The sequence below is a fragment of the Zootermopsis nevadensis genome, unplaced genomic scaffold, assembly GCF_977971745.1.
Source record: "Zootermopsis nevadensis isolate Lab colony 2312 unplaced genomic scaffold, Znev_1.0 Znev_ptg000061l, whole genome shotgun sequence".
NCBI classification, from domain to species: Eukaryota; Metazoa; Arthropoda; class Insecta; order Blattodea; family Termopsidae; genus Zootermopsis; species Zootermopsis nevadensis.
In genome coordinates this window covers 1,803,804-1,829,439 of record NW_028259192.1, presented here as the reverse complement: position 1 = coordinate 1,829,439, position 25,636 = coordinate 1,803,804, and the positions used below count along the sequence as shown (strand labels likewise).

Here is a 25,636-nt window from a genome sequence, read left to right as displayed (position 1 = left end):
TCCAACACTTATGGTATAAATACGTTCACCATCGTTTTCGGTATCATTAAGTAGGGTAGGCACGATACACTTCTCATCGCATGCAAACATGAAACATTAAAATAATCATTATAGATATTAAATACAGTTTTACCTTCATATTCCATATACATTTTATTTCAGTCAGCAGATCCTTGTACTTTAATATATTTTCCACTTACTTTTCAAATTATAAATAATTACACAGACTTTAAAAAATCACTTTTATTTAAAATATAATCATTCGAAGTGCTGCAGAGACAGACAGGTGCGCATTAGGCAGGTTTACAGAAACTCAGAAATATTTTCAAATGTGCCCAAAAATTGTATTCCTATCTCCAAGAAAATATAGCACCAATAAGTTAAATAAAATTAATTAGGTTAGGAAAATGAACTCTGTTTATTTTGAGAAGCAAACAAAAGGAATCGACACATATATTTTGTGAAGAATCAAATTATCGCTCGTAGGATTGTAACAAAATAACATTTATGATTTTTTAGTTTGGAAAATTGTCTTACCATTTATAATTTAAGAATGAATTTTACCAGAAGTCACTAATTTTGGACATGGTGCTGTTATCATCCCAAGAATACAACGAAGGCAGGAACAATTTCGTCTTTGTAATTTTAACAGAAACTCAGGTCGCAATTCTGAGAAATGGATTCATACTTTTGCTTGATAACAGACCAGTCACACAGGCCCCACGGAGAACTTTCACAACCATCAAGTAACAGCAGTCTTTCTTGGAGATAGAACTGGATTCCAAAGTGTCCATCGTCACATCTGTAAGAAGACGACACTACGCTCATCCTCCCAAAACCCATCGAGGCATTTTCAGTATAACTACTATGAAATAAGGCTACAAGAAATGAAGGAGAGATTTTTAACTATTTACCACTATTTTCTCATAGTAAGTAATAATTCTTCAAATTTTCATGAAATTTTTCACTTCCTGCTCAGGACAGTTCCTTAATTTTACGGAACTTCACGGTACAGTACCTACCATGTTCTAAATTGCCTGCAATTAGTACCTATCCTCAGCTACTTGAATCCAGTCAACCATCTCCACATCCCATTTATATAAGATCCATTTTAATATTATACTACCATCCAATGGCATAACATCCTACCAATTGAAACTTTTGCAGCTGTTTTCCACAACAAAGTTGTCCCATTAAAGTTTAATCTTTTTACCAACATACAAAAATTTCATCATCAAGTGGAATTTGTATCGGTTTCACCTGAAAACTTCATACAGCCCCTCGTCAGAATTGCGATTCAGAGGGATAATGTGAAGTCGGCAATCTTCACAATATCGTAGCCTTCTATAAATTGAATTACAACGCCCAATTTATACCACTGTTCTAACATCTCTCTCATTAGCTCAGGCCACATGATGTCAAATTATGGGGTGATTAGTGAATAATGAATTTGAAAAGACTTGGAAAGAAGTGGTCATGGCAAAATTAAAGATACTATCCCATGCTCGGAGTGACTGATAAAAAACCACAGTCACAATAGCCAACCTTTTTGCTTATATTTTAACCTGTGATGTCCTGAAGAAACACGCATTGCAGGTATAGAAACACCATTATCAGACAGACTAGCATGGTGTTTCGGGGGGGTGTTAAATCTGCTCTGCTTAATAAATTCCACCAGTTCTCCATATTTTTCTTGTTAGTCATCAAATTACAGGATGAGTAGAGTCTAGACTACAATCTGTACTACGTGTTTATAAAAACAGGGTTTTAATATTCACTGACGAAGACTTTCCATACTCACTTGAAGAAAATAGCTGCAAAGTTGGCCGCAAAGGGCGTAAGCAAGGATGTTCTCCATTTTCTATTTCCCATTGATGCATAGTTGGAGTGAGTGAGAGCTTCCAAATCCTTTCCAACTCCAAGAGAGGTGAAAAACAACTGCATATCTGTGTCGTGACTGAAGTAAAATACTCCGGCAGGCTGGTCTTCTCCATTCTCCAGTTTGCTACAACACAAGCTTATCAACGCTACTACTACTACTGGAGATGGCTGCCTTCCGGGTTCTTGCACCATGTAATCTGGTAAATTTTACAGATATTTCAGAGGTGCTTCCATCGTCATGGCGATGAGTGACACATCACAATAACCCAGAAGACACTCATCTTCATATTCCTGCTACGATTACTCGAAATCTCACCAAACACTGCTACTGCTTTCTTCACGGCCTGCTCGTACTTTTCTTAAGGAAGGTTCACACATCTTTATGAGATGTGAACTTCGTCTATGGAATTCAATATAAATGTGAGAGTGAAAGTATCTTGCGCACATTATTACATTTCTGTAAATGTATCACAGTACCCATAAAATTCAATAAATATGTAAAATTCGTAAATTCAGCTTTCATAACTACTGTCTAAAATTATTTATTATTTAGAAAACATTTTATGAAAAGCACGTAACATAATTTCCTGTCAGAGCAGATCAACAAAAAGACAGTTTAATTAAAATTTATGCACACGAGACTACTAATTAAGACCTGGAATGTAATTCAAGACTCACCTAAAAAATCTCTAATAATTAATCTGTTTTAATTAAGATGATACCGACAGAAAAATATTCTGCTGTCAGATCTGGAGGAACGGAAAAGAATATGTTGCCTGGAAATCAGTCTAATCTTCCTGTTTCTCCATGAAGAAGTATACAATAACAGAAGCATAACAGATAATGAAGAAAGACACTTCTGTCAGACATATTTATCCTGAAGTCTCACAATAACAAACAACATGAATAACTACAAAATACCTTCCAATCAGTTTATCTGTTTTACTGCCACTGAAATTATCTAGCCAACGAGGCTGGTTCTGCTACGATAGCCATGATTATGCTTAGGTGTTAGTTGTCTATTAAATGTAATTCACAAATACATTAAGACGTGGTACCAAAATATATTTGTATAGTCTGTAGCGCTAAGCTTGGCACTATGAGGTTCAAACCCTAAGATCATACCTGAATCGATCAAGAAAATCTTTCACTGGGGGACAGCCAACATCCTGGTTCAAAGCACTGCCATAACTATGTCTGTAATAAGCTGAGAGGTCTTCTTTGTATTCCAGCACCTATAACATTATTGATGTAAGTGTCCTTCAAACTGTGGTCAGACTTAAGCCTCTCAGCCATTAGTCTATTTACAAGGCGACAAGTGTCAGTCGTTTTTAGCGAACAGGGGGCACAGTGTGTAGGCGACTGACTTCACCCCCCATTTTACAAACATTCATGCCTTGAGCGGGACTCGAAACCACCGTCGTAGCGTCCAGGCGCATGAGGTCCATGCCTCAGACTGTGTGACTACTGCGGCCAGCACAAATGCCAATGCTGAACTGTTCTCATTTTTTAAAAAAATACTTCTCAATTGTGAGTTACTGTTTATTCACAAATATATTAAGATTCAACCTTGTAAATTCTAAATTAACGATGAAACTTTGAGATGTTAGTGACAATAATGTATTATCATACAGAACTTCATGTTCCACATTGTATCTGATGTAATGCAATATAAATCACGTTTCAAACTAGCACGAACAAAAATTAGTGTGCTGGATAATAATTATACATTCTAAGGGCACACACACGCACATTTTTAAACATATAAATAATGGCTAAGATAGCCAAATAACATTTGTTCACCAACAGCAAGAAAGTTAACAGAACAAGTTATTAAGACTCACCTTCATCTCATCCTCAGAGAAGGCAGCACACCACGGCGAGACACTGTCCACATGCCACGCCTTTTCAAATCGACAAATAGCGTACATCTTACTCAAGTTGTCTGAAAATTAAGAATATACTTCATAATTGCAGTGGTGCCATGATGTTGGAGGCAGCTAGGACCTATGAAACGTAGGTAAACTTCTACCAGACTACACGGCGCTACGACCCAGAAGATAGCCATCTTCGTACTCACTGCCATAAAAACCTAAAATCCTACATTGACATATAATGTTCTTAATTAAAATATGTTCTCCTTTACCCAGTCCCATGCCCAAACAACATATACATACCATAACTAATTGACCTGGTAAATCCTAATCTGTTGGAGACAGACTGTATGATTGCCGCAACCTCTGGACCTTTCTTGAAAGCAATGTACTCCTGCAATGTGGCTGGATTATTGTCCACTTCACTTTTCCATGCATCACAATAGTGAGAAGGCTGTGACAATAAGTAACAAACTGTACTCACATAATTTTTCAATCCACTGGAAATATATGTGACAATATTCTTCAGGGAGTATTATAATAACGCAGAGGGAGGGACGTTTTATGATTTCATATTCATCTCCCCTAAAATTGACTGAAAACATGATCAAAATAAAAATTTATTTTCTGGCATAATTTTCTCGCAAAGAACTGGCGATAAAGGAGATTACTATATATGTCAATAACATAACTGATATGCAAATCTATGTAATGAAATTGAGTATTTCTGAATATATTTTTAAAAACATCAGCCAAAAATTAAATCCTAGATCTGTTACTCATTCAAGTTGTATGTTTTGCCTAACCTGTATCATACAGGGAAAGGTGATTTGACCCCAGTACTATGGGGCTGCCGGCCAGACTTCAACTTCAGGGTCAACAGTTAAGCAATGTGTCAGTGCGATGCACAATCAACAATAAACAGTTGATAAAGGTTAATAAATTATAACATAGAACAATAAATACCCCCCCGCTGAATTTTACAATCTACACAGCAGATCGCAAACAAGGAAATAAAATTCTCCTGCATATGATTCTGCGTACCTTACGCCAACATTGAAAATTTAAATAATGTCTTTATGATCTTGAAGTAATGAAAATGTTAAATAAATTAAAGGAGCTGAAACTTACATATGTTAACACATGTATAACTGAAGTTTCATTTACCAGATATCAACAAAATTTTACCAAGAACTCAGGAGATAAACATAAAAGTTGATTCTGGCTCTTGAAGTGGCCAAACTCTACCAAAACAGCTTGACAAATTTAATGTAGATCTACCACACAGAATTTAATCCAAAGTGGTATTTATTAAGAAAAGAGGCGCTGATGACTATTAAATATGTGCACCTTCAACAACAAATCATACAAAATGTCAGGTTGGATCTGGACAAATCTGCAACTAATGTCAGATCAATAAATCTCACAAATTTTTGTGTTAAAAAAATATCGACTTCATATTCTTACCCTAAGAAGTGGGTCACCAGGTATAGGTTTAGGTAATACCACATCTACAGTACTGCCAAATATTCCATCAACAAAAGCAAGTGCTGTGAGAGTAGTTCGTTGCGAGTTTGTATAGCGGATCTGAAACGGAAAGTCCCTGCCTATATTTCAGCGAACTCCGACTGCAAGGAACAACTACAGTGCTGTTGCAACGTGGCACTGAGCACAAGGATTTAAACTGTGAGACACAAAGGAAAAGTTCTAGTAAGAATTACGGTCCCAAATTTTGAATATTAAATAACCAGAATACAAGTTAAAATTTTACAGCTTAGTGATGTATTCCTGTACATAATATCCACCAGAAAGTTTACAAATCCTGAAAGCAGCGATACAAAATGCAAAAATTTCAACGCACACAAAAGACATGAATAAAATGTGTATATATATGAAATATATCTGCCTACTGACAGTTATTCATCAGCCATCTATCTGAAATTAAAGAATAAATTTAAATTTTGCACCAAACTATACACTTTTTAATTTAAAAATTATCTAAGCCTCAATATGAATTTAGGTTTCACAATTTCATGTCAAAATTTCTTCCTAATTACTCAGCTATTTCATATATGAGTGTCATATTTACTTTGAGCTGAACTATTTTCAGTGCACTAACCTCAAATTTTTCAGGGCTGTACGACTGGTTGAGCAATGCTGGGAATCTAGACTTGAAACGTCGTGCCACATTGTACGAGTCTTTATAACCCTGCGGTGCCAGATTCATTGATAAAGTTAAGACAGCTTGTGGTGTCCACTTCTTGAGATTGTCCACATCTTGGGCACACAATGTACCTCCTATTTTATTGAACAAAAAAAAAGTTAAACATATTTTTAAACTTGCATAACACGTAATTTTGGTATAAATTATACTCTGTGATCATATACCCATCTGCAGAGTAAAGAAAGTAAATGTATTTATACCATTAGTCTCCTTAGAACTTGGAAAGTACTTCGTTCAAAAATAATTTCTTCCACGTTCCTCCTGCTTCATCATCATCATCATCATTATCCTAAAATACCCATTAATGAGTTCATAACCTCAATATTTGACAAGCTGTTACAAAATAATATATTCAAGAGGAATATTTTTCACACAATTATCTTTTAAAAAACTCCTGATATTATATATCAGCAATGTATTTGATACACTGTATTCATTATCACAAACTGCTTTGCTTGAAACCAATTGTTTTCTAAGCATTCAATCCCCAAACCTAACCTAACCTAACCTAACGAACACCAAGGCTGACATCAGGAATGAATTAATTTTAAGATCAACAATGCAATCAAAAGCGACGAAAATATCACAGGACAATTCACTTTCTTTTAGAAGCAAAACAATTTAAAAATTCCACCTTTTAACATAAACTGATCAATTAACTTCAAAAGAACACGTAATTACGAGTTTTTATTATAGGTATTTTACCGTGTAGCATTGAATATATACAGGTGACAGACAATTTATCACATAGTTAAATCTCTTCCATGTAACAGTTTTCTCAATTTAATGTTTAAATCCACTGATCTCCAAGGAACTAAAATACACGTTTCAGTGTAAATGATACGTGATAATAATTATATGCAGCAAAGATAAACATATCACACAAAAAGAAAAAATACATATATAAACGTGGCTTCAAGCTAAATTTTATAGAGCGAAAAAGAAACTGTAGCATAGGCACACCAAAAATAATTTCTGTTGCAGAAATATTAAATATTCTGAAAAGAAAACATCAAGTACAAATATTTGCTATGTTTATTTGTTTCAACGTAATATACTTGCATTCCATGCTCGGAGCCTACAATTCATTTCACAGAATTTGTAAGTTACAAGCTACGCAGCGTTCTCTTAAAGTAAAATACAAGTAGTTATATTGGACATGCCGTCACAGTGGCCGCGCGGTCTGAGGCGTGTCGCTTGGTCACTGGGACCGTGGGTTCGAATCCCACTCAAACCATGGATGTTTGTTCGCGTTTTTCTGTGTTGTGCTGTCATGTGTACAGGTAGAGGCCTTGCGACAGGCCGATCCCTCACCCAAGGACGCCTACCTAATCTCTATAGATCGAGCCAACGAAAAGTTGGGACCCGCACTGAATAATGGGTCATCTAAGCATCCTAAATATATTGGACATGCATCCTCTGGGTCAAACAGATATGGCCTATGTACAAAAGGGTGATCTATTTTCATTATATTCGAATGTTGCTAACTTTTAATGGTGTATGGCCATATTTCACATAATGTTTGTTACTTACGTCCATTCTTGCTATTAGTAATGATGTGATCTCGTAAAGAGATAAGAGACCACATGTTATTAATACCAGCTGCATCTGTGTATCTTGTTCCATGGCGAGATAAAATCCAGAACTGAACAGGCCGACATTCTGTACGAAATAAATAATGTTTCTATTTAAAAAACGTTTTGCAAGACCAAAAGTTTCAAAATCCTGTACTTTCTTATAAGTGTCATAACTTTCATTCGCATAATATAGGAGAATAGCAAATTACGATTATTTCAGCGGTACGTTATCAGACTTCCCTAGCTTCAACGGCCTCGACTGACTCAGGATAACGTCGGAGGACATGGATTTCTAATCGAAAGTTGTTCTCTCTGAGTCCCTCTATAAGATCCAACAGTTTGGCCCTAACCTTTTGAATCACCCTATATATATACAGGGTGATTCCAGGGACGCCCAGTATATATATATATATACATACAGGCTGATTCCAGGGACGTCCTGTATATATATACAGGGTGATTCTAGGGACACCTGTATATATATACAGGGTGATTCTAGGGACACCCTGTATATATATATACAGGGTGTCCCTGGAGGAAAGGTCAATATATATATAATTATATAATTTGCTTTCATACATATCACCTTGCAAATCAATAAGTGTTTTAGTAAGAAAGGTTTAAAAACGCAAGTCTGCTGGATATCAGAAAACTTAAATGCTTTGAAATACCTTTTGCAACCTGAAAAAAAAATTGTAAAACGAGTACTCACGAGGAATGTGCACTGGGTCGTCTGTATTCTCATGTACAAACTCGTAAGGTGTGTAGGTGGAGAACAGCACATATGGGTTGTAATTTTGTGCAAAACAGGAATCAGCCTTCGCAGTTACCTGACAGCCCACCAAACTGGCCCACAAAATTAGTGGCAACATCCTGCAAGTGTCCCTATAAAAGTGATAGTGCAGACATAAAAGTCAGCTTATAACAAATGAAGTTAGGATATCAAAGGCCTGATCTACACGTTACGAGACGTAACTGAATGAAAAATGTCTTTGAACCAAAGTCAACAGAGACTTAGTAAAACAATAGTGTTCGAAAAAATTTGGTGAAGAACAAGAACAAGTGATTTTTAAAGGAAACCAAAGAATAATTATTTCAGGAAATGATTGTGTCATTGTTTTTTTTTATAACAAGACCCTCATGTAGAAAATTTGGTGGTTGGCACCCCACGTCTACAAATTACTGACGCTCTAATGATTAGAGATAAATGTTACAGAATTAAATGTTCACTTTACACACAGAGTAAACACAAAGGAACATTACACTTTCAACATGACACAGAAAGCAAATTCAGCATACACAGAACTTCATCCCCACACCAGTCAACAGAAAAACTCTCAAAATGTTGTTTCAAAACAACCCATGTGATTGTTGCTTTTGCACGCCTCCGCTAGATGTCACTAGTTTCGAAAATGGCTACCCCGTAACAGAGATGTTGGAGAGTTGTGCCTCAATCTTTGCCATAATTGAGGCAGCCAATCACAACTGAGATAGCTTCCATCATCAGGTTTACTCTGCTCAAAGTTTGGGACACCATTTGCCGCGTGACTTGCAGAGCGCATATCGAACTTCGGGGTGTACAAAACTCTGACAGTTTTTCTATCGATTAGTGTAAGTGTGAAGTTCTATATACGCTGCATTTGCTTTCTACAACAATGTGAAAGTGTACAGTTGTTTTGTGCTCATCCGGTACGATGAATGCAGTATCTAGCACGTACATTAACTGTAAAGACTTGTTTATGGTCACGCAACATAACCTAAGATTTTAATCACTCTGTATATTGACGTGGCGAAACTGGACCATCCGCAATAGTGAACATGATTGATGCTCTAGGAATGTTAAGGAGATATAATTCTTTTATAACTCGCAATTCATTTTACTAACCGAGTGATTGACAATGTTCAGCTGAGTGAAGTATATGATCCATGTCCTGAGCATTAATTTCATCTTCAGAACTTCGCCACTTTGCGAGTACCTTGGCTGTTGTCTCTTTCCGACAATTTAGTGATTTTATACACACGTTTATCAGCTTTTCTTTCCCAGTTTCGTCTGCTTTACGACGCGAAATTTATGTAAAAATAATGCCTTCCGTCAACATACAAACAAAATTATTTTGCATATGCAGGATTTTCATAATCCGCCCAAACTTTCTGCTCAAGTCAATGTTTCGAAATTCTGGCAACAAAGTTTCTCATTTTTCGCAGATAATTAGCCATATATTTTGCGGAAATCGTTCGTTTCGTAGTACAACAGTTAGACAATTTAATTCCACTCAGATCTTTACCACACAAATACGCGGATGATGAGTCCACTGCCCTGGTAATGGAGGTACTTACTGGTACTTACGCGATACAAAACACACACAGATTTAGAACTTTTAATTATTCAGACTGAGTTATAAACACTAGCATTGTAAGAATAAGACAATTGCAAACTACAAATCTAAATTTCAGATTGAGTGAAAATAATTACTACTTACGATACGTCTAGAAACTGTTCACCACAAGATCAAAACAATGATGAAACACACGAATGGAAACTTCAAAATGTATCAATGCGCGTGGCCCTAGGTTTCCACTGTTAAGAATCTGCAAACATCTTCAAAATGGCTGTCTCCTGGGATGATGCGACGTGTAGTATGGTATAAGTTCTCCTACGTTACAGAGGTGCATGCTGCCTTCATCATCAGGGTCAATTTCTACCACACTAGACGACGTACCATCAAATAAGACAGCCATATTTAATTTTCTATTTACCTTTCTGAAATATAGTGTAATTGCGTCATATTGTGAATATTATATCAATTATTTATTTTAATCCGTCTGATCACAATATTTAAAATTTCTTATAATTGAGATAATAAAATATCACTCATGTTCCGAAATGTAAATCGATCAATCGATATGGAACATGAATGATATTTTATTATCTTAATTATAAGAAAATTTTAAATAAAATTATATTGTGATCAGACGGATTAAAATAAATAATTGTCTGAAATATGTTAATATTTCTGCAGTCCACGAAAGTACTTTGTTTTTCAAGGCAATATGGACACGTGGGTTAACAAATTTAATACTGTACGAAACAATTTAAATTATTATTCGTAGTATTACTTCATTCAGTCAAAATTCTGCATGAAACAAAACATTCACGATATTGTTTAACTATGGTATCAGGACATTTTACAATCAAGTTCTGCAGATCTCCTGCAAAGACTGTACTGTAACATTGTTCATTTCGTGCCAAATTTATTTATTTTAAAAATATCACTCTTTATAAAACATTGAAAACTTGCAAACGTACACAGAATTACCTCACAAACTACCGACAACCGAGATCTCACCTCAAAACCTTTTACGTCAAGTAATTTCAACCTGAACCTCGATCACGTCGAACTCTGCACGACTCACAGACACATCCCTGTTGTCATAACTGCATTCGGACAGCAAATGGCGGACGAAACAGAGGGTGGTATACTGTATCCGGGACCAAACTGTGCGTTTCCCCTACGTCACTAGACTGTGTAAACCAAATACATTATCGATACAGGATATGACTCATGGAGCTACAATGTATCGCCGCTGGGAAATTATGTTTGAAGGATGGACAACATACGCTTCCTTATCTGCTACCCCTCTGACCCCGTCGCCTTTTACTTCAAAAAAGTCCTCAGACGCATAGATTCTACCCCACGGTTGAGCAGAATCCGCATTTAAGAACTCCAAAAAAAAAAATCAATTAGAATGTTCTTTACTTATCACGTCTCGTTGATTCAAGCAAATTAAATGTTGTCCCTACGCGTTGTGGTAGATTTGATAAGGGAATAATCAATACAGAAGACCATACGGAGTTGATAAAAATTCTGTTTTCCACCGAAACTACTCAGAGTAGTCAAAACGTGTCAATATGAAATCTCTACTACGTTCATTTAGGCAGTCTAAACATGTTTCTGGTGTATTTCATGTTCATTCTGACTTATCTCCGTGACTTTCCAGCTATGTTTTAAAATACGCCATTAGGAAGGGATAATAAAAATATGGATGGGAGTGAAGAACACCTAAAAATGGGATTAAATTGGGACTGTACACCCACACAGACTTTGTAGAATTCCAGTGATTCAACTCGCTTTCTCCTTAATTCCTTTCCTGAAATGTAATGTTACTTTAACTTTTTCATCACCCATATTACAGAAACTTCTCATCATCGTCTAAAGCAGTGGTATTCAACCTTTTTTGTTCGCGTACCCCCAGATATAATTTCTCTTCAACTTTGTACCCCCAAAGTTGTTGGTGTATAATTCAAGTTATACATAGTATATAATCCACATCTAAAATAAATTAAATAAATTACATTACTGATTATTCAGTGTTATCATAAAATAATATATATATTTTTTTTAAATTTCACGTACCCCCTAAGATGTCGTCGCGTACCACCAAATATAATTTATCTTCAACTTTGTACCCCCAAAGTCGTTCGTGTATAATTCAAGTTATACATAGTATATAATCTACATCTAAAATAAATTAAATTAATTACATTACTGATTATTCAGTGTTTATCATAAAATAATATATTTTTTTAAAAATTTCACGTACTCCCTAAGATGTCTTCGCGTACCCCCGGGTGTACGCGTACCCCAGGTTGAATACCACTGGTCTAAGATGCTTCGGCCCGTTTTCAGGCAACGACCTCCCCTTCCTCGGTCTATAAAGACAGATACTTCTAAAAGCTACCTAATGATAACATCACTTGGGAAATATAACATTTTTCCATCTACTTCTGAGAAATTATGAGCCTCTGTGAGTGCAATCAAACTGAATTCCATATAAAAAATATTAATTAACGTCTATGGAACCCCTCACAGCAATTATAATTATAATTATGATAATGATGGTTGTGATAATAAATTGCCAGTATTACAGGAATACGTAAAACTGGCAGGAAGATATAATCTGTTTCTTCACAGCAGAAGTATTCCATCTATAACATTGAACGGATAAACAAACTAATGAGAAAATTATACAATATTCTACCTCACATTACGTACACGTGAGAGCCGAGTTTCTGTCTAAACAAAACAAACAACCTCACAATAAAATGCATGGGCTTTGTGTACATTGGTCCAGAGCTGGTCCCTCGTCATCAAGACAGATCTCCTCTCCCACCTGCACTAACACGTCTATTTAACACACTAATGCCACTAATGGAAAACTAGAGCACATGTTCTTTCAAGTTCACTCATAGAAGCGAATATTTACATTGCCTAACATCCTTTTCGTATTTTTCTAGAGTTACATAAGCACTCGTCACGTTATATTACAAGGACACAATTTTCAGAGTTGAATAAATGTATAATCACTGAGTTTAATAAGAAGTAACGTTATAACAACATCAGTACAATATTACACTGATATTACGATGCATATTAGTCTGGTAGCTAGAGCTTCAAAACTTTCTATAAATCTTTTTAATTTTAGAACGTAGCAAACAAATTGTATGAAGTTTTTATTATAACTCACCTGTTCTATGAACTATTTAATTTTCGAAGTTGTAGAGTCTGGTAGAAGTTTACCTACGTTTCAGATATCCTTGCTACCTCCATCATCAGGGCGATCGCCCTGATGATGGAGGCATTAATTTTTCATTAGTAAATTCCTTTTTTAATTTTTTTTACAATTTTTAATTTTTTTTAATTATATTGTTTTCGAGTGTTTCGATTATTCATTAAAATTTTGAGAAGTTTGAAAAAAAAATCTGATGTTTTTTTTAGTTTAGGGACTTTTTTTCACAATTTTAAAAAGTTTTGAAAACTGAAAACTCAAGACCTTCACAAGCTGAGCACAAACTCTGTACGTAACTGGCAGATTCCTCACAAAAACATGGCGCCATTTTGAATAACGCATATATGTCGCGGCGTGTCCTTTCTTTTGTTTACTAAACGATCCCTATATTAGGAGCAAAGCTTATACGAATAGATGAACTAACTTGATTAAAAAAAGGTACAATCACTTCTTTGCCTTACAACCAGAGTCAAGACTTTTTTTTGGTCTCTAGTAATGGTCACGAAACACAAATGTCCCGGTCACGACCAAGGTTCAAAAGTCCGATATTCCCCTTTTCGACGGTCCGAACCTTAGACCGCGTATTTGTCTAGCAAACAAGCATATCACTACAAGATTGTGTCTCAGAGTAAAAAAGCACAGAACACATTATGTGAACAGACAAGTTTCAAAATTCTTCCTGTGTGCAGGCCAGCTTAGACTTATCGGGTTATTAAACGATGCTGTTTCAAATGAATAGGTTAAGCTCATGTGTCATTAGTTGGGTCAGATGGTTACAAATTATAAAATGCAAAGTATGAAGAAGGAACTTGTCGAAGGCTGTTTGGTTGTTTTACAAACGATTTCCAGGTGTAACTGGGGAAAAACACGAAAGACTGTCTAAAAAGTCTGTGCTGACATTCGAACCCACGGCCTCCCGAATTTGATAGCCAGAAATTTTTTATGTAGCATCAAATGGTTTAGAGATTCTAAAAAAAAAAAATTCTCGAGGAAATATCTCAAATACCGAAATTATTCCGAAAACTTTGCTTCAAATAATGATTAAAATTTTCAAATTAGTCTTAGAATTTATGTACTATTTTAAAACACTTTCAGTATACCTAAAAATTATATATACTTTTCTGAAAAACCTTCCCAGACAACTTCGCGGACCACAGTGTGACAAACACTGATCACGTGCCAGTCACACCTGTGAGGTGTGTACGAATTAATGGTGAGTAATACACAGAATTAACTCGTAACACGAGATACAATTGTCAGTTTGGGCAACTGGTTCCTGTCAGCCAATGAAAAATTGCATCATTAACGTCATTAACTGTTGACATAGCCTGTATATAAAGTAGACGAACATCCTGACAATCATTCCGACTCGAATCCTTGTTTCAGTAAGATCGTTATTGTCTCTGGTAATATTTTAATGCAAGGAAGAATTTAATCGATTTACCTATTGAGTACACGTGCCAAATTAATTGAATTAAATCGAAGTATATTAACTGATTAGTATTAATTGCATAATATATTCGAATAATGTCAACCTTACATTTGCTTTGTTTCTATTTGAACACCAGCAATGACAGACAAGGCTGATAGAGGACTCTGCTTTCATTAGCTCGTTGCAAGATGGCTGTCTTCTAGGTTAGAGCGCCGTGTAGTCTGGCAGAAGGTAGCCATCTTGGAACTCACCGACGCGAGAACCTCGAATTCTAATTAGATGATCGGTTTGCAAATTACTTAACGACCCGAAACAACAGCAGAGAATATTTTGCGTCCAATGGGGCTGAAAGCAAGATGGAAAAGACGAAAAATGCATCGTGTTCGAAAGCGGGAGGTTCAAATGTCGCAGGTCTGGAAATCCTGAATGAGTTCCTTCGTGGTTTTCCTCACCGCTTCCGAATGAATTTTAGAATATAAATTGTAGGTATTCCTCAACTACTTCTGGGCCCCCCCCCCAACACTACATATTAATTTACGCAACTTACACTCAGTTGTTGAATTAAAATAAAATAAACAATAAGTTCCGGGCAGAACTCACAAAACACATTTTTAATCTTACAGATAATTAAACTATAAAATGTAATTCAGTTCATAAGTTTACGTGTTGGGTTAATGAGCAGAGAGTCTCTGGTTTGAACACTACCCAAGTCAGAACTGTCTTACTGATTGAAATTATGTTTTATTATTATTATTATTATTATTCCATCTATTCACCACTTTAAAGGGTATTTTATTCTATGTACCCGAGACAAACTTTGCCCCTGAGGTACAAAGTTCAGCAGCTATTTCCGAAATACATTTTGTTTTTAATACGTGTTACACGTATTATATAGTTTTATTGTGAGAGATTACTAAATATTTTAGGACAGCGTCTTTCGAATGACGTATGAAGATCTCAAAATGACGGTCTTCTGAAGTTCCCTGATGTCGTGTTCGCCCCGGATGTTGGCCAAATATTTATTATTATTATTATCAGCTGCTAATGTCGTCTGCAGGGACGAAAATTGTCACAATTCTTCACATCCTATAATAGCACAATTTACTTAATTGATTTAAATTATTTTTACAAATATCCTGATATATTAGTTGCAATTTTCTTGTGTATTAACGTCCTCCGTATTAATATATTTTATATTCTGCTTGTTTTACCTTTTATATTTTTATTGTGTTCGTGTGTTCATCTCTGTGTTGTATCTGTAATTGGCCATCAGGCTGTTGATACAGCACACAAATAATAAAGAACTGAATTGAACTATTATTATTGTTACTTGGTATTATTTATTTTATTTAGAATTATTAAATTGAATTATATTACTTAGGTATCGTATTTAGCACATTTATTTGTGAAATATGATTCAATAAATGAATCTAATTATTATTATTATTATTATTAATATGGTACATTTATATATTTAGTTCATTTTTTGTTTTACTTTTATTATTATTGAAATAAATAAATTAATTACTTATTATATTTTATCCTGTATTTTAATTTAGTGCTTGGCTGTTATTGGTATTTTTGGCTGTTGTCAAGCACTTATATAAATAAATTGAATTATTATTATTATTATTATTATTATTATTGGTTTTGTAGTTAGCGTAAGTGTTATTAGGTCTATCTTTCCTTTTCGTAACAAAGGGCAGATTCTTCTGAAATTAAAGTTTCAATCTGCTCCGAAAATGTATTACATATTGAGAGTCCTATATCAACTGACGTCAGTTCGTTCCCAAATCGCAATTTCGAGCGTCCGCCATGTTATCACCGACTGTAAAGTATTAAGTAATAGTTTATCTATGACAGGGCCTGCGTTGGCCTCAGGCGACATCGTCAAACTACTTCAACTATTCAACAGCAGAACGAAAAGACACGTAAACACGTAAAACGGTGACCTCATACCTGACATAAAGTTCGGTTTTTCGGTGTCTCCGCAAAATTAAAAATTTCTTAATATCAAATTGTCTTCCGCATACAAGAAACAGTTCGGATGTTGACAGAATATATTTTTTTATACAAAAAGTCAATAAAAATCTCGAGAAAATAAATTTTTTGAGTAACGTCTAAGAATGTTGCCAACACGCTGGTAAATTCACGGTTGCATCAGAAGAAACCGTCTGTGACATCTTTAAAATTATGCTCGCGTAAGTGGAATTTTGTGTCCAAAATCTTAACACAATAAACACAGAGCCATATCGAAGTATGGAGCTCCATTAATTTTTAACCTCGGTGCTATAATTCTACAAAGGTGAGTGATTAGCTTTACGCTCCGGCCGATTTTACCACGATACAGAATGTTTCCTCTGTCCACAAGACGAAACAAAGTGTAATTTATAATACAAGACACTTCAGCTCGAATATCTAATAAGGATTTTTGCCCAATAATTATCTATTATTATTCTAAATTTAACGTAGAAATTTCTCATTTTGGGGGGAGGGATACTTTTAAGAATAACAAAATACTAATTTGGAACGCAACTATTACCTGCCTTATTCGTTCTACACCCCCAGCCAACCTCGATTTTATCACGATGTTAATATCTCATGAAAAAGTACCCATCATGCAATTTTCTTCAATTTCCAGTTCATTATTATTTACCGTGCATAAATTTTCCAAAATGTTAATACACTCCTATAATTTTTTTATTTTCTGACCATTTTTGATAATTAACAGCGATAATGGGTTCGCGGACCACAGTGTGATAAACTAAATATGTTTCTATCAGACATCGCGTGTGATATGACGCTAAACATTTACCAAAAAGAATTATATGCAAATATAAAGCAGGAGTAATTAATTCTTACTGCAAATAACTGGCGTATGACCTTCGATAACTGTACTGGCATTGAAAAGAACAATTTATATCGTCGGAAATACACTCGCTCCTTATCAGTAGATCTTGCGATGGGTAGGTATATAAAGTAGACAAATGTCCTGATTGTCAGTCTGAACAGAAAGTTTCTCTTTCAGGTAAGTACTCAGTAAGCTTCAGCTAATATTCTGTACAACACTCTTGTATATAACTCACGGCCTACAAATATTACTTTATTTTTTTTATAAGTTTTAAGTTTAAAATGCATGTCAGATACCTTCTCGTGCTATTTACGACATATTATTAGGACTAAGACATCAAGGACGAGATGGGCAGGGCATGTAGCGCGCACGGGGATAACAGAGTTACGTACAAAATTTTGGTTGATACGCCGAAGGATGATGATTATGAAATAGATATTAGGGAAGTTGGGATGGGCTGGATTAATCTGGCTAAGGACAGGGACCAGTGGCGGACTCTTGTGAACACGATAATGAAATTTCTGTTTCCATAAAAGGCGAGGAATGTTAGTTCCTCAAGGATAATTAACTGAGTTAACTTCGTGGTCGATCATTTACAAATGAGCCTGACTGGAAAGAACATATCTGAAGTGCACTCTAAATTCTAATAAGAGTTGCCCTATTGTTTAAAAATAACCATTCAAACAATTTAAATTAATTAACGGAAGTACAAATTCACAACAACAAAAATCAGCATGAGAAATATATTTGTAATATACGCTACAGAATACAATGACAGAAAAATTAAATTATATAAACAGGAAAATCTCTGTAATACTGTATTTCGCCACATCTGAGCGCTGTCGTCAATAAATCCGAAACAGAATCTTACGAACTCACGGGATAGAAGTGGAAATATCACTTTTAATATAATAGCCTCACATTATATGTAGCGATATTAAACTTAAATGTGTTTAACTTATACAAAAATATTTTATAGAACCCATTTGCAGTTAATAATAATATTAATATAAGTAGAAGCATTCGATGAAAAAATAAAATTAATAATTCCTTCTCAGGTCATATTTTTAACATCATAATACTGCAAGTTAATACTCAAAAAATGGTATTTATAAACGCATCTCATTACAGAACCATCGGCAGAATGATGTTCTTCATGTTGTGGGCCGCCCTCCTGGCGCGCCTTGTAACTGGCCAGAGCCAAGATTCCTGTTACGCTGACGATGTTAACCCGTACCTCCTGTTTGCCACTGACACACCGTACGAAGAAGTAAATGATATGAACGCAAGACCCGTGATTATTGAACGTAAGTAGACCTACTTAAACACGTCATCCCCAAACTTAAAATTCACTAAACATTTACAAACTAAGACCACACACAATAATGTGCAATGTGAGTGTGAGGTTATGTCATGACATTTTCTTCGCTTGAGAAATAAACGTGTTCATTAATTTTCATAAATATTTTATGTCACAATTTTGAAGGGTTGCAAGTAATGTGTCAAACTTTATCAGTAGTAATCTATCTTGTAGCGCGGTATTTAAAGTTTCCATGATGACGTGAGTCCAGATTATGATATTCTGGATTGTGTAGCGTGTAGCCTTATATTACAGTCTATAAAAGCAGACGGAAAATAAAATATTCGTAACAACATTTGAAACTGATAATTTATTTCCTATTTTACAGAATGTGAAGCGAAGCAGTTCTGGCTGATATCTCGCCATGGAACGAGATATGCCGATGCTGATGAGGTTGATGACCTGAAAGATCTTTATGATCTCCAGGCTAAGATCATCAAGAATCATGAGAAAGATGGAAGTGAGTATCAGTACTGGCATCTGACAGGAACTGTTTGTACTAACACAAATTATGACGATGTTAAACACGATGGACGAAGAATATGAAATGAAGAATATTCTATGGATATCAGGTCCAAAAGTTTTAATTCTCAACATAAATGGTAACAAATTCAAAAGTTTTAATGCTCAATATAAATGATAACGACTTCAAAAGTTTTAATGCTCAATATAAATGATAACGACTTCAAAAGTTTTAATGCTCAATATGAATGATAACGACTTCAAAAGTTTTAATGCTCAATATACATGATAACGACTTCAAAAGTTTTAATGCTCAACATAAATGATAACGACTTCAAAAGTTTTAATGCTCAACATAAATGATAACGACTTCAAAAGTTTTAATGCTCAACATAAATGATAACGACTTCAAAAGTTTTAATGCTCAACATAAATGATAACGACTTCAAAAGTTTTAATGCTCAACATAAATGATAACGACTTCAAAAGTTTTAATGCTCAACATAAATGATAACGACTTCAAAAGTTTTAATGCTCAACATAAATGATAACGACTTCAAAAGTTTTAATGCTCAATATACATGATAACGAATTTTAAATTATAAAGATGAAGGTTATGTCACGATATTCATATGAAGTTTGAAGAAAATCCATCTACTGGTTCAAACGGTAGTAAGACGGGCATACATCGCATGTAAGGGCATACAGATGGGCATGATTAACCAACATGCCTGTTTCTCCTTATAAATAACCATCAACAGGTCTTTTAAACATGGCACAGAATAGTAAAGAATTCTCGACACATGATTAGTGAAACTAATGTCTGACGTTTTCTTTTAAACACTAGAGGGTACTTTATGTGCTCAAGACCTCGAAAACCTCAAACTGTGGACTTTGCAAGTTGTCTCAAACGTGAAGAGCGATCTGACTCCCCAGGGTTACAAAGATCTTCATGACTTGGGTGATCGATTCAAGAGCCGGTTCCCAGCACTTTTCAATCAGACGGTGACAAAGGACTCGTTCAAGGTGAGCAACCTCATAGCCACAACACGACTTTTGGACTTCAAGGTCTGTATGAAATAAAGAATCTTCGTAAAGCAGAACATCCTACCTAGGTAATAACATCAGACCCCACTGGTTCGCACGTATGTTTTGTATGCAGACAGAACCTGGTTGAAAACCAGCTTGACGACTAACTCCTGACACAAATTTTGTAGTTTTCTCAATGATGATAAGCATAATCTATGATAGTACTTCCTAACTGATCAAAATATTATTCTGTCACACATCAAATATTACGATATAAAGCCATCTTTCATTTCATAAGATGTTACAACCTCTGAAAATGATGCAGCATAAACAAACAATCAAAATTAAAAGACCATAAATAAAAAAAATTACGCAATTTTGATTTTAATGAATAACATGAAATTCCATGAATAATTTTCCTACTTTCCTCTAAGTACTTCCATGCAGAATTTCACTGTCATAATTAACCATATTCACTTTTCAAGATACTTTAAATGAATTTGTACTGGATAATTTAATAATTCTGGGATTTCATCTGTTTCAGGTCCGATTCACTACAAAGCAGCGAACTGCAGCCAGTGCAATTGCATTTGTGGATGGGTTATTTGGAACTGGAATGGGTCTGGAGTTTCCAGAACCTCTAGATGATGATTTGCTCATTAAGGTAATATCAGAATTCAGTTGTGATATTAACACTGGATCGAAACCAAAATTAAAATTGAAATAATCTTCACCTTGTATCATAACTGCAATTCATACACGGGAAGTTTTAAATTAAAAGAATTGAAAATTCTTAGTACATCAAAATTTATTTTGTTAATGCTAAATATTTTGAACAGAACTCTTTTGTAGTAACAAATCATCTGTTGTACTGAAGCTTCTTTGAGAACTTCAAGAAAACATGACAACTGTATCATATATCCATTTTACCTCTAATCTAGTATTTCACCTACAACAAATTATTATTTTTAATCATCTACTCAATCACATTTAAATCTCTAAGACTTGAAGTTTTCTGTGAACGTATTAAATAAAATCTGGTCACTTGACCTTGAACTTATTGCTGTTAAATGTCTGCAGTTTTAAATAACCAAGCCTTTTTGCCGACAGACTCTTTTGTATTACAGTAATGGCACATTAAACACGTGAATTTGATCCAATTTATAAAAAAAATTTCTGAAACTAATGGACTCATGTTGTAGCCATATGCGAGCTGTAAAAAATGGGAAAAGGACGTGGAATCAAACAAAGATACAACAAAGGAAATGAAAAATTTTGAAGGTGGTGCCTTAGTAACAACACTCCTGGGCACAGTGTCTAGTAGACTGGGATTTGACAAGACACTTGACATTGGTATGTACATCCTACGCTTCAAAATCCATCAAGAAAAGAGGCAAGTCAGTATTTCGATGCGCTTGCATGTAAGATGTGTTCTAGTAGCATTGCCTAATAATTAGTGGTTAGAAACACGGACCCAGCAATATCTAAGCAAACAACTCAGATACAGATAATTATTCTATCTTAAAATATTAATATCAAGCCTTTTATAATGTTGTGGCTGGTTTTAGTTATCTATTCATATGTCTGTATCCTTTTTATTTGTATCAGAGTCAATCGCTGTCCATTCTACTTATTTATCGAGTTTGTATTTAGTTCATTCTCTATATCTTCATTTTCAGTAACACGCAGCTAAATCATTAAAGCCAGCCATGAGACCCTTAACACAGGAATTTAAATATCCTGTCTCCACACAATAAAATACATGTCAAATCTCTCACGGTAATTGTTTTTGAAAAAATAAATTAAAAGCTAAACTAAATTAAGTTTACTGATACTTCTTCCATATCATGGGCAAGAGTTATGTTACTGCATCTCAAGGAACTAGAATTAGAAATTGGTATTCCTTCAAATTAGATTACGAACTACCGGGTCTCCAATTTATGAGCTTACGGTCGTGCTTACATTGCGTTATCGGCCGCTGCTGTTGACGTAGGCGGGACTTTAACGCGTGAGTCACGGGCGAGTCAGTTTCGGTGACGCTAATAACAGCGAACTACGAATATTTCTCGTCACTAATATACATCGGAGTATCTTCACTATAACTGCATTATTCTTCTTGATGTTCAATCTTTATTTACAGACGACATAAACCTGATATACAGCGCGTGTCGATATGACAAGGCATGGCACCTGGATAAAGTCTCTCCATGGTGTGCAGCCTTCACCGACGACGACCTCAAAGTAAGTCTTGCTGCTTCACGTTGTGTAACTTAAAAACAGGTGTCGAACATATAAACCAAGGAACGTTTCTCATTCTTACACCCACTTTTTCTTCTTTTACTGACTAAATGTTATAATTGAGTGGTTAGCACTCCTGCTTTGTATTTGGGATGTCCGGGGTTCAGATCATGGTTCAGGGACCAACTATCCTGACAGGGATTTTTTGTGCTTTTCCTCAGTCCCTCTGGGCAAATTCTGGGACCTTGCCTTAAATTAGGCCATGGCCACTTCCTTCCCAATTCATTATTCCCTATAATCCACTCATTCAATGCTTTTTGTCAGAGCTATTAAAAGCATCATTAAATAAATTATAAGTATATAAGTATTTATTTAACATTTTTCTGTGGTATTCACACAATATTTTAATTGTAAAATGGAAAGAATGTGTTGTTTTTGAGTTGAGTCCACGTGCTGAGATCGAGACATAAGAATACATGCTACGTATAAAAACAGAGTATAAAATATATGGATTGTAGTCTTCTGTGTTATCCTCTCAACTCAAAAAACTGCACTCTTATAAAATTTGAAATAGTTTACCGACTCCAAAATGTGTCAATAACTATACTCTGAGTCCCATCGGATTATCAGTGTCACAACACATACCTATTCCAAGACACTCAGCGTCAATCTGTCCTGTTTGATTTCTTATAGAGATTTTAGAATGACGCAACTTCATTTTGAAAGTCATTGTAAATGTCGTAGGTCCTGGAGTACAGAGAAGACTTGGAACTATACTACAGCACAGGATATGGTAACGATCTGAACAAGAAGGTGGGCTGTCCCCCCGTCAAGGACTTTCTCGATCGCTTTAGGTAAGAGTTCAGGATTTCTGGCAAAATCACGAATAAGGCTGATAACCTTGAAATAAGTTACTCTTACTGATTAATGTGTGATATCTTATATTTCCTTAAATGTGTTCTTGTGCTTCATAAATGTTCTCGGACATTCCTTTTCCGTAAGTCTGGGATAAGAAAATCTGTTGTATTTCGTTATTGATTAAATGCAAGTCCTCATCTTTCGAAACTCTGAAAAACTAAGACCACCTTGAAAACAGTTATTCTTGTCCGTGACCAAAATGGTCTAAGAATATTGTACTCTTTCGACACATTTTTATACATGGGTTGCAAAAATTCTTCGCGCTGTTCGTCTGTCTGAATGTGACAACCCAAGAACAGCTGAAAAGATTTTAATAAAATCCGATATTATGAAGTTTTGCTACAATTTGTTGACACCTTCCATTTACAGTCAGAAATTAGAAAATAACAACAGAAAACGGTACTTGTGGGTTATCGGGACACATCGCTTTAAAAATAGGTTATGTTAGGTTATGTTAGTTGTCATTTATTGAATTAAAATATAATAACTTTCAAATATATGTCATTTATCCACACACATTAACCTAACCTAATCTAACATAACCTATTTTTTAAGCGATGTGTCCCGATAACCCACAAGTACCCCACGAAGCTTATTTAAGCACCTACATACTAACTTTGTGTTGCAAAGACTGCAAGCATCTGACATCTGTTAGGGAATGATTAAACTAAATGCTAAGCAAGTTCTATTCTGATCAAAAGTGGCATAAGTGACAGTAGTTTACTATCTGAGATCAAACTCATTCCAGCACTAAGACGTATTTAGGTTATTTACATGTTCTTTTCCAGAATTTTCCATAGCAAATCCCAGTTACCATACGTGGATGCAGAATATGAATCAGTCACATCACTGTTGCTCGGTAAATTAATTAAAATAACATGAGTTATCTGTCGTTGCAGCGATATAGAGAAAGGCAACGCACAACCTGCCGGTGTGCTGTACTTCACTCACCATGAAATGATTCTGCTACTTTTGACTTCACTGGGGTTTGATAAGGATCAACAACCTCTGACCAGCAAAAATTATGACCAAATGTCAAATCGACAGTGGAGAAGTTCTGTGATCAGCCCGTTTGCTGCCAATCTTGCAGCGGTATTCTTTGAGTAAGTATGACTTCCGTGTTGACTGCAGATCAGTACGCAACAGTTTGGTCATAAAATCTCAGTGCCATTGTACGGTGCCCTGATTTCTCAGCTTTTTGATTACAATATATGAAACCTCAAAGAAATCTTATCCATGACTCTACAAGAATAATCTGTATAATATGATCAACACTAGAGGAGAATTGATGTATGGCTTTTGTAAAGTGACTGGTCGATCCATTTCATCAATTTCATAATAGAAATATGACACTAAGGTATTCAATTCAGATTTTTGATATTATAACTTAGTAGGAATATTGACATTTTCTCCAGCAGTTCACTCAAACACTGAAATTTACATTTTTTAATGTGGACAAGGCTAACTAAAACTTATATCGGACTTGTGACAGTATTTTTCGAGAGTCCCCCGATGTTTAAAATGAGACTTGGCCCATAAAATGCTGCCCTTATTTTGAGACCAGCCAAGAGATGGGTCAGAGATAAAGCCCCTAACTTACAACTGAGGGTAAGATGATGTGCTCCTTGGGAAGGGTTGTCACACGCCTCGTGGGGCAGCGATAGATGAGTATGGACCAACAGAATGAAGCACTCAGATCAATCTCGGACTAAACAGGTTAATGTCGTAAATGTTGCAGATTAATAAGAGGTGAATGTGATGTTTACTTACAGATGTGGAGTGGGCGAACCATACCGAGTCCAGCTCTACTTCAATGAACACCTGCTAGACATTGATGGCTGCACCAAGGGGCTGTGTGACTGGTCATACTTTAAAAAGCAGTTTGGGTCCATTTCCAGTTCTTGTAATCTTGATTTCTGTTAAAATAAAGATTAAATAATGAAATCATGCCAGAGATATTGGGTGTTTTAATTTACAAGGCAATTATTGGTGTCCAACACTAGTTTTTAAAAATGAATTTGTCAAAATGTTAGATCCCTATCTTCTAATTAAATTTGTGTTATCACAATTTAATTATATCTTATATTTTATTTTAATTTATCCAGAATCCCAGATCCTGAAGTGTTTATCTTCTTTAGCTCTTATATCATGTACTGGTCTTCTACAGTCCTACTATTCTGCATTTTGTTACACCTGTAGCCACAAACTGTAAGCATTATATC

At 35.2% G+C, this 25,636-nt stretch overlaps 2 protein-coding genes across 4 annotated transcripts; one reads left to right on the top strand and one right to left on the bottom strand.

Moving 5' to 3' along the window:
- Window positions 1-228: 228 nt before the first annotated feature.
- On the bottom strand, window positions 229-11,051 carry LOC110830262 (multiple inositol polyphosphate phosphatase 1). The gene is made up of 10 exons (XM_022064952.2): window positions 10,904-11,051; window positions 8,269-8,441; window positions 7,513-7,641; window positions 5,875-6,053; window positions 5,223-5,342; window positions 4,059-4,209; window positions 3,726-3,826; window positions 3,007-3,116; window positions 1,802-2,005; window positions 229-802 (listed from the first exon to the last, which is right to left on the bottom strand). Exons 2-10 carry the CDS (start codon window positions 8,426-8,428, stop codon window positions 646-648), a joined length of 1,311 nt encoding a protein of 436 aa, XP_021920644.1. The 5' UTR covers window positions 8,429-8,441; window positions 10,904-11,051; the 3' UTR covers window positions 229-645.
- A 5,474-nt stretch (window positions 11,052-16,525) lies between these two features.
- Window positions 16,526-25,370, top strand: LOC110830260 (multiple inositol polyphosphate phosphatase 1). 3 transcript variants are annotated; one of them, XM_022064947.2, is made up of 10 exons: window positions 16,526-16,757; window positions 18,539-18,714; window positions 19,096-19,227; window positions 20,077-20,255; window positions 20,803-20,922; window positions 21,461-21,611; window positions 22,399-22,499; window positions 23,241-23,350; window positions 24,314-24,517; window positions 25,187-25,370. In XM_022064947.2, exons 1-10 carry the CDS (start codon window positions 16,750-16,752, stop codon window positions 25,335-25,337), a joined length of 1,332 nt encoding a protein of 443 aa, XP_021920639.1. In that variant the 5' UTR covers window positions 16,526-16,749; the 3' UTR covers window positions 25,338-25,370. The 3 variants fall into 3 exon arrangements, with proteins under 3 accessions (XP_021920639.1, XP_087196348.1, XP_021920641.1); XM_087340222.1 differs by lacking the exon at window positions 16,526-16,757 and adding an exon at window positions 16,838-16,861; XM_022064949.2 differs by lacking the exon at window positions 16,526-16,757 and adding an exon at window positions 17,480-17,584.
- Window positions 25,371-25,636: the final 266 nt, after the last annotated feature.